This window comes from Phalacrocorax carbo, chromosome 13 (assembly GCF_963921805.1).
Source record: "Phalacrocorax carbo chromosome 13, bPhaCar2.1, whole genome shotgun sequence".
In the NCBI taxonomy this organism is placed as follows: domain Eukaryota; kingdom Metazoa; phylum Chordata; class Aves; order Suliformes; family Phalacrocoracidae; genus Phalacrocorax; species Phalacrocorax carbo.
Genome location: NC_087525.1, coordinates 8,724,804 through 8,735,093, shown reverse-complemented (window position 1 = coordinate 8,735,093; position 10,290 = coordinate 8,724,804). Strand labels below are relative to the sequence as shown.

The window sequence follows — 10,290 nt, the reverse complement described above, 5'->3', positions numbered from 1 at the left end:
AACATGGGAAAAAACTCCCTGATTTTACAAATCAAACACTTCTAGGCATCAGTTATTCTTGAGGGATACCTGTGGGTAAGTTGCTGAAGAATTAGGGCAATAAAGCACTGTCCTGCTCTTGCCTTACTTGCTCTGGTACAATCCTGCTTTTAGTGCTCAGAAGGGCCATCCAGATTAGTCTCTTCTGCTAAGCAACCCTTCTTAATGTACCCACTATTTAGTACTATCTAGCTTACCTTTGCACACTCTGAGGCCTGATATGACTAAAAGACAGTGATGGGTAGGTCTTCAGTGAATGCAGTTAGTGACTTGTGGCTGAAGTCTGGCCAATCCCATCTTACTCACAAAGCACTTCTACTGCTGGCTCTGGTGTGCTATTTGTGGGTGGCAAGCCACAGAAACTGGTTTGTGTTGTGATGCAGAGGAACTTGCTCGCAGAAATTCTGTCTTAAAGAACAAATAGAGAAACACTGTTTCTAAGAAATAAGCTGAATGACACTCCCCAGAAACAAAGGACACGCAACTTCTAACTGGTCATAATATTTAAAAAAGAATGCCCTGAAGAGCAATGCTTCTGATTTGCTCCTTCCTTCTATGCCACTGGTTTTATCATCATCAAATAAGAGAAACAATTTTACATCTAATGTCACCACTTTTTAGGTTAAGCCCATTACCTTTCCTAATGGTAAGGTTAAAGAAATAAAATTTTGCTTCCTAAAATAAGTCACTGGGATATATAACATTCTCATAAATCAGCATGTTAAAAAATGTACACTGAGTACTGACCGTACTTACTTTCAATGTCCTTGGCATTGCTTAAGAGCTTAAAAAAAATAATATCACAAACATGGCATCTTTGCATGACATCTTGCAAAAAGCACCAACTTTCTACCTCTATCAATTAAACAATCTATGTTCAGGCAGGTAGTTGCTGAGAATCCACTAACAGGTAATGAGAGATTCTGTATAAGGTTGACAACTATGGCAGCGAGAAGGCAGGGAAAACTGTCTGTACAAAGTTTAGAGCATACTGAAAACTTTACAGACTTCCTGCTGTTTACCTGCATTTTTCCTCCCCACGTCTGTCATGACTAATTAGTTTCATGTCTGTTGGGTAATATCATGGTAATTAAATATCAGAAACCATGGGGAAAAGTGGCAAGAGATTTTTTTGCTATGCAGTTTAACAGTAAGTGACAAGCACCAACCTTCCATCCTATATAAACACCGTAGGATTTCCTTGTGACATTCCCAACCATAAATATTAATATGCCATGCAAGTACCAGTTTGGTAAAATTCAATGAATGATACCACAAATGAGTGCTTATAAGCAGCATCAAAAAGGGCGACACCTAATCCAAAATTTAGGAAGCTTCTTCAAAGAGCTGGGAGACAATTTGTAACTAAACAGTTTTATTGACTTCTTTTGCAAAATAAAAAACACAAAATAACCACCAAGATTAAAGGCCATAGACGGCATTAACCAAATGAACCAGCCACTTGGTTATAGTAGCTGATAACTAGCACAACTGGATATTATTGCATATACCTCAGGTTCATTTATATATCCATTACAGTTTGGCAAGATTACAATCATACAGTAGCTTTGGTTGTGTAAAACCTAGTAGCAATACTTACTTAAAATGTGACTGGTTAACATTTTATGACAACAGGTATTTATCTCATCTTAGTCTTGACATGTGTTCTCTCATTCATTCTTCTCCTCCACAATATACATTATCACTGACCAAGAATTAAGGAGACATATTTGCAACCATCATTTATAGCCCTTCTTTATCACCATACGGTGATGAATCTTACAGGGGTAGGAATCTGTCGCTTGCTTTCCTTATAAGAGTTTGTAGAGCAGCATCTCCTTCCATGCTGGGTGGCTCCTACTCTCCTGCAGTAGCATCTGCTGAGAATTAGTCCATTCAGAATGCAAATATGTAGAGGTGTATATGGCTTTCAGTCCAAAGCCTTTCCTGACCTACAGTACTGGGGTGACTGTACTGCCTTGCCTTTGAATACAGAAAAAACCACAAAGAATCAGCTTTTCACATTGGTATGCTGAGCTGCCAGCACAAAACAATATTAACAAATGTAATACACAATACTACCTTGGTTACAGAATTGTGCCTGAGACACTGTACAGGATTGCATGTATATGTTCTACAGTCTATGTATTTTAGTTTTGGTCTTTTAAAAAAAGCTCTCATCCTTATGCAATCTAGTGTAACACTGCAGCTTTAGAGTAATGGTTGATAAAAAGTCATAAGCGCAAAGGCTATTTGAAAACACTCGAGGCTTTTTTTTTTAACCTTGCACCATTTGTGCAGAATTCCTGCCTTTCTGCCATCATTTTGCCCCCAGCTTTCTGGAAATACCTACTTCCAGGGGAAATATACGATCTACTTCAAAATAATCTAACATTTTGAGTTCTACCTGGGAAAAGCTATAAAACAATTTGGATCAAACTGAAGTGATCTTGTGTGTGAAAAGCCTTCTTCATTTACAAAATGCTGTAACACTAGATAACTCCTACGTGTTTTTGCAGCCCTTTCGTTTGCTTGCACTGAAGCAAAAAGGAATTCAGCATGAGGAATGGCTGCGTGGTTAAGATCCCACAGAACAAGGTAACTGCCATGCAGTAATTCAAATGCAAGCAGCATAACTGCTTTTGTATTCAGATCCATACTTGTATAAGGATATAAATTAATAAGCCCTTCTAAATGATTTTAGAAATATTCTCTTTGATCTAGACATATAAAACCTCTGAATATTTAGAATCACTAGATTTCACATGGCCCACATAGTCATAATTACTTGCACTTACATGGCAAATATTAGAAATACATTTGCCTGCAGTTGAACAGGGAATTACACTGCCTATTATTCAGCTGAGCAAAGATCAAGCACTCTATATCTTGCAGTTATTGGATCTTATTCTAACCCTTTACTTTAGAAAGGGGAAATAACCATCTAATCATATTACCAGTGGACAGTACTTCGTTTAAAAAAGACAACCTATACTAGGGAACTAGATTTTTTCCTAAGATGACTTTCTAGGAGATACTCTAAAAGCTGTCTCTTATGACTGAAGATTGTCTATTTCACTGTACTCGCATAGTAAAAATAGTTAAAATCTAATTACAAAGCTGCTACATGGTTATTTTGTGGTCTGTAAAATAAAACAGTATCCAGAATTTTATCTGAACAAAATGCACCAGACAGTATAAAAATATTTCCCAACTGGAGATTGAAACATTAATGCTGGATGGATTTTTTTCTGTAGAAAAGGAAATGTAATAATGGTAGACATTTATCTGCTTACTAGCCAAAAATATACATATGACTTTGAGGAGCTGTTCCAGGCTCACTTTCAGTGAGCTTGTGCTTTTGACCCTAGCAATAATAAATGCACACGTGGAACAAAGTTTCCTGAAAACCTGAACTACATCTTATTTCTAACAATAAGACTAATTTCTGACACTGGCTATGGATTTCCACTTATTTGCTTTCTTCAGGCAACTACAGCAGAGGAATTCCAGAAGCACCACTTCCGCTTTGAATGATGTTTATTCAGTGCAATGTCTTCCTTTTCTCTTTCTTTTTTAACTCGCTGGTAGTGATCTTCTTCCTTTAAATACCACACAGGCGGCCAGCGATGCCTCTCAAAATATTCTTGATTATCTGATTAAAAAGAAACAATCTGAAAGTCCCCAAACAAGCCAATAAGATACAGAAATCCCAGAAATGTCTGCAAAAAGCTACGCTGCTAACCATTTATCCAGTCTCTATGTTAGCTGGCTTACTGGGGATTCCCCCAGTTTCCTCATATGCCTTCCTTACAGGGCGAAAAGGCTTTGAAACTGTTGCATTCAAGAGGCCTTAGTCCATCAAAGAGTGTAAAAAAGCAAGCCCTTTACAGAATGTAGTTTTCATTGTGGAGCCTGAAAATAGCTCTGTTCCTTTTAGCATCACTGAAATAGGTATGGAACATAATGCTTGCCCAGGAATCAGGCTAATGATTATGACCTTTCTTTACAGATAAGAAGAATTTATGAATGCTAACCAAGATAGCACAGAGATTGAGTCTCATGGCTTAACTATCTGAGCTCATCTTTGTCTTCATGTTTAATCAACTGAGTGGGGAGGAAGAAGGGGAAGCCTCATGAAAACTAGGGAGGAAAATTGCCCATACCTGAAGATTTAGCTTTGATTTCCTTGCGGAATTTGGAGCAAACACTGTTGTAATTGGTGCAGATGTAGTGCAAGCACCAAGCTGCCAGCTGGTTAGCATTGTGAAACTGTAAAGAAAAACAAAGAGCTTATTCCATTTCCTGAGGTTATCATTCATTTTGCAGCCCCAATTAACAACTAAAGCTAGAATGTTCCCCAGCAGATTGTATCTGGCAGCACTGTCTCAAGCATACTGGGGAGCTTTTGAGGCTGAAGCAGCCTCTAGATGCCCTAGACCTTGTCGCACAATCTGCTTGAACGACGAGTGGCCCAAAAGGCTCATGAATAGGTGCTTAGCATGCACAGCATCTGGCAAACTGCACTCAGTCCCACACAGGATCTGAACCCACGGTATGCTGGACCTGAATTTTGTGGTATGACCGTACCAATCATATACCTCTATCAGTTACTGCAAACCCTGCTCTGAAGTAACTCCCTGGAAAGCTGTGCTTATTGACAGAACTCAGGCATTACTGAAAGCTCAATACAAAACCTTGTACAAACTTCCCATGGTCGTAAGGAAGCAAAGCTATAATGCAAGTCAGATTGTATAGCATGTGTATCTATTTTGGCATTCTGACTGTCTACTGTAATCTTCTCAGGTTATAAACACATCATATTGATGCAGGTACTGGGCACAGAGGATATCCTAACAGTAGTTAAATATATTACCTCTGTCTTCAACCAGGAGAAGAAAAAAAAACACCCTTCATAAGATCAAAATGAAGTGAAGTGAAGTGAGCTGCCTTTTCTTGGAAGGGGTTCAGTCCTGGTTTTGCAATAGCACTATAGGGATTCCAAGAGAGGCACTTGAAAGCAGCTGCAGGAAATCTTGCATGGTGGCCAGCTTGTGTTGTATTTCAGTGCCACTTAAAGCCCAGACTTCAAACTAAGCTGCAGCCAGACTCATCGTTAGTGTGAAATCAAGAATGATAAAATTTAAAAAATATTTTAGCTTGTACTGTATCTGGGAGAGTGCTGTACCACTGCTTTTGGAAAACAGAGGTGTGCAGTTTAACTGCAAGCTGAGGGCTCTCTTTTCATGTATTCTGGGCCTCAAGAAACACTGAAATGTGTTTGAACATAAGGTAGTAGGATTTGCACTCCCTCTGAACTATCAGATGACTGGCTCTGAGTAGCCAGCCTAAGAGTTGAGTCTAAGAATAAAAAAAAAAAATATGTTGCCTTTGCAATACAAGTCTAAATATAGCTACAAGAACTGAATTGAAAGGAACCCAAGAATCAGTCACCGTTACAAAGCTGAACAGCTTCATTACATTGCATTTCATGTTACTGAAGCATGGCCATGAGAACATGGAGCTTGGGAACTCCACGATTAAGAAAAACTAAAATATAAATTTGAAAGACAGCTCCTCCAAGATTACTTAAATGGTCATTTCACCTTTGAACTAATGGAAAAAACTCTTTAAAATATACGATAAAACTAAGTTTTATTGTCAGTCACTCTCAGGACTGAAGCCTTTGAGCCACTTAGAAGCATTGCTCAGAAGCAGTAAGGTGCTAAAAGGAAGTCCTTCAGTTGGCCAGAATATCTTTAAAAAACAGCGTGCACTGACCTGTGCCAATTCCAAATAGGACAGTACTTCTCCATCTATTGCAATGCCACTCATGGAGGCTTTTGTCAGCTCTTGTACTGCATGCTGTTCTGTTACAGGAGAAAACTCATCACTCACATGGGAAACAGTCACATTTCAAGGTCAGATCAACCACAAGTAACAAAGAACCAAGAAGGCGTGTTCTCTGTCCTCCTAGTGTTAACTCTAGCATTATGCAAGTGGCATATTCATCCAGGTATCCTAAGCAACTTCTGTTTTGGATGAAGTCAAATTCTGGACTTTAGACTTGTGGCTGGAGATTCTGCATCACAGGTATAAACTGTCCTGCTCCAGTGAGGCACAGTCCATATAAGGATTTCTCCCTTTGCCTCAACCCAAACTATCTATTTCTGGTTTCACACACAATTCTTATCTCTTTCTTAAAGAAAACGAGCCTGCAATTAATAACCACTTACAGAAGGGCAAAGTTCAGCAGCCACTAGTCTCTTTCTGGCAGAATGGATGGGTGCAATATTCAATATAAATTAGAAATATGGATCAGCTGTCTCTTTCAGATAATACAAAAGCAATAGCCAAGTTTTTAGGCAACAGTGCACTTGCACTGCGGTTTGATTAATGACTTTACGCACAACACCGATATAGAAAAGTTCACTTCAGGCCCTCTTCAGATTCTCAGATTAGTTGTTCCCAGAGATCCAGATAAAGGCTGACCGGTTCCCCCCCAAAAGTCACCTCAGTTCAACAGTTTCCTTAACTATTTCCTAGAATCTTAGAGATTTGAGTGTTCTTTGGGAAATGTTGTCAGCTGATTTGATTCTACTGGGTTCCGTTGTTGGCAATCACCTTTGGACTCAAAATTTAATCATCAAGAATTAAATATTCTTAATACTATATGTACGTTTATGCTGAAACTACTTAAAAAATAACCAAGAGTTCACTTAAAATGTGCATATAAAAATCAAACAATAAAGATTTGTTCTGTCAGAACCAGTGAAGATGAGGTACACAGTCCTGATGCACAACTGAAGGAGAACTAGGATTTGGTATGTGATGAAATTCTGCATAAATGTTGTCCTGCAAATACATGTAGCTTTGCTTCATCTGTCTCTGAGTTTTGGCCTTGGCCATGTCTTCAGAACAATGCCAAGTTACATACATAGAGAGAAACAAATAAATGAAAAAACCCAAACCCCAGAGGTCTGGGGTGTGTATGGATTTAAGTTTGAAATTAAGTAGTAACCTATCCTGTAGTTTTTCTCTAAATATGTGATTGAAAAGTTTTTCTTCTCGAAGTAAGGCTTTCATCCCCATGTATATACCAAAATATCCAATTCCCATCTAGGCAGTGAGAAAGGATCCAGACAGCATTTCTAAAAATCATGATAATCTAGATCAGTTTTCAATTGGCTCAGTTACTGTCTTTGAATAGAAATGTATAATAGAACACCTCATTCTTTATGTAATGGAAAGCCTGGGGTCCATCCTGTTTTCAGGTAAATTAACAGCAACAGAATGGATCTTACAAACCACAGACATTATATCAATGCTAAAGAGAAGGTTTACTCTTTCTGTTTTCAAAGAACAGAATACTTCAATGTTCTGAAGTGGTTTAGCACAAAACTAAAAAAGGCAAGAGAAAGGAAAACACATTTTTCTAAGGGAAAATATCAATTTGTATTATAATATCCCTTTCAGAAAAAAGTATTTATTTTCCATGACACTTGAGAAAATCCTGTGCTTTCCAAAACCATCAAAACACATTTCACCTGTTGAAGACGACACTGCATTGGACAAGGCCACAAAGTCTTACCTGCTAGTGCAACCAGGTGAGGAAGGCAAAACCTATTTGCCAATGCAATTAACTCAAGTGTGTCCAGTTCCTGACTGGAGGACAGTTGCTTGGTATACAAGTAATCTAAAACTGCTTGCATAGATGTCTTGTTTATGTTGGGAAGAACTACCTGGAAAAGATATATAAGAAAAGCATCCCTAATAATGAAGGCATTTTCATATAGAGGCCATATTTCACTTCTGTCACTTTGCTGGACTGTCTCTTTTTCTCTTCAGGTCATTTTAGAAATGCAGGGTAAACATTTTTCAAAAAATAAATTTTCCATTAAAGTTCAAGAAGCTGCCAACAGGTAAGCATATCTAGAGTCAGATTTACATACGAGCAACTCTACCAAGTTTCTAGAATTGGATCCACATCAAACAGCGAATCTGTTCAATGCTTTCTAGCCTGCAAATGGACAGTTTTGTGGGGTACATAAAGCCACTGAGCACTTCCCATGCCAAACCTCCCTTGGTAGACTTCTTGAGGAATGCAATCTGTATGTTCCTGGCAAGGAATATTCTGGGCATTCTGAGAATAATAGAAAACAAAGGATAACAAAATCCCCACCCCTCTCAGTCTGTTTGTAAATAATCCAATTATCCAAGTAAGTGATGGTTGGGAAGGGACTGAGAACTGAAGAAATGAGGCAAAGGAAATGTAAACCATTTCTGCCACACACGTGTAATTAAGTGTAACCACCATGTAATGAAACTACTAAGACCAAGGCAAAAGCTATCTAATTTCTCACCAGTGTAACCCTGATTCCACTTTCTGCAGGGAAGCCTAAAAGAAGAGGAAGGAGACTTAGAAAGCCTCCCTGTAACCTATCACTGTAGCATCTCAACTACAGTTTGCACACATGATCACTTCTCCAAAGAACAGGGTAAAACTGATTCTTGCGGGTCTCAAGGTTGTGACAGGTAAGTCCGCTTCTAGTACCCACGCTAGTCAATCCCATTAATTGGCACTTTAATGCACATGTTCATAACTCAAGAGGTGCTGGCACTGAAGAATGCTCTGTGGTATTCTGAAGAACTTGCAGTAAAAAAAAAATAGCAGAGCAGAATAATAAAATTATGGTGGGGAATTGAATGTACGTGCAACTTAACCTGACAGCTTGGTAGCAGTCAGCACATACTTCCTGCTAGAAGGGGGTTAATCGTTGTCATGTAGCTGGCTGTTAACCTTTGACGGCTTGTGCATTTTTCTTTCAGCTCTGCCTGATGGCTGGGATTCGAACCCAGACCTGTTAGTGCTGAAGCATGAACCTCTTATGCGTATCAGCCACTCTGGGAAGCAGCTCGCTTCTCCAAGAGGAGCAAGTGGTGAAACTCATTCATTATTAATATATTTTTGTTAGTGCAGGAAACTGTAAATTCGGTGAATGAGTTTATAAAATGCTGTGTCCCAAACACAGAAAAAGTAATAAGAAGTAGATGGTTCTATTTTTTATAAACCAGTCAAACGAAACCATTCAATTCATATCTACCTTTATTTTTAAAATTGCAAAAGCATTATTGAATGCTTTGAACTCTACAAAATGGAAGCTAAATGTTTTAAATTGGAAAGATGAACTAAGTTAAGTTGATCATTAAAAATAGGCTGGTAGAAAATAAATGTATATTCTTCATTGCCAAGTGTTGCTTACTAGAACAAAACTATGTATTTTTAATGAACCACTTGTTGAGCATGCCTCTGGGAAAGGAATTACGTTTACAGCTGTATTAGAAGAAGCAAGAAAAATCTAAATAGAACAGAATCTTCCAGACTATTAAACACAAAACCCTTGAACTCCTCATATAAATAAGAACTGTAAGTATGGAAAGGAACAAGAAAATCAAAACAAAAATCAAAACAAAAATCAAAACCTGGGTACAGATAAGACACAAGAAAAAAATACTAGCAGTGTTTAGAATTTGAAAAACAGACCCTGAAAATACAAGGCTTCTGCTGCAAAATCGTAATTCAAAGCATTGAGATCTTTTATACTGTACTTTATATCTGCTTTACTCAAGAGGACAAGTTGATGCACTACAGAATTTGAGCTTAGTTTCTACTGAAGTACTGTAAAACTCTCTTCCAGTTTAATGCTCCGTGTACTTTAACCTTTTTTCCCCTTTAATTCCTTCCTCAATGCCCTTGCTCCAAGTATTCTTTGCAATGCTTCTGATCACATAACTATATATTCACACAACTTTAAAACTTATTTTAGAGAAATTCACAAATCCATATTAATTTTTTCCCCCATATTTAATATTTTTCAGGTTTAAACACATGCTTCAGCATTGGAGGAAGCCTCATGCCTTGCAGAAAACATGTTATCCTCCCAGGCATCATAATTTAATGCCTTAAGAAGAAAAGCATCCAAGGTCTGCAAGGGAAGAATAAAGAATCATTCAAGGGGTTATCACAACCCTGCAAATAGATACAAAATTATGCTTCTATCACCCTAAACCCATCAGGCATTATAAGCAAAATGGACAAAAATGGACAAATACCTCACTGTTTGAGCTTTCAATAAATGATCCTCCAAACATAGCAGACATCCATTCACAGCTACAGATCAGCAGTGGCTTGTGGGCATTTATGGTTCCATCATCCAATTTAAATGTCACATCTGCCGTGGGAACAAAGAA

General features: G+C 38.1%; 1 protein-coding gene across 3 annotated transcripts in view; it reads right to left on the bottom strand.

The window, feature by feature from the left end:
• Positions 1-1,397: 1,397 nt before the first annotated feature.
• The window catches only part of RHOBTB1 (Rho related BTB domain containing 1), a 54,576-nt gene continuing 45,683 nt past the window's right edge, over positions 1,398-10,290 (bottom strand). For all 3 annotated transcript variants that reach the window (XM_064464757.1, XM_064464758.1, XM_064464759.1), the window contains 5 exons: positions 10,153-10,271; positions 7,631-7,781; positions 5,821-5,909; positions 4,206-4,311; positions 1,398-3,694 (listed from right to left, as the gene is read on the bottom strand). In XM_064464757.1, coding sequence (XP_064320827.1) covers positions 3,525-3,694; positions 4,206-4,311; positions 5,821-5,909; positions 7,631-7,781; positions 10,153-10,271 — 635 coding nt within the window. In that variant the 3' untranslated portion in view covers positions 1,398-3,524. The remainder of the gene's footprint in view (positions 3,695-4,205; positions 4,312-5,820; positions 5,910-7,630; positions 7,782-10,152; positions 10,272-10,290) is intronic.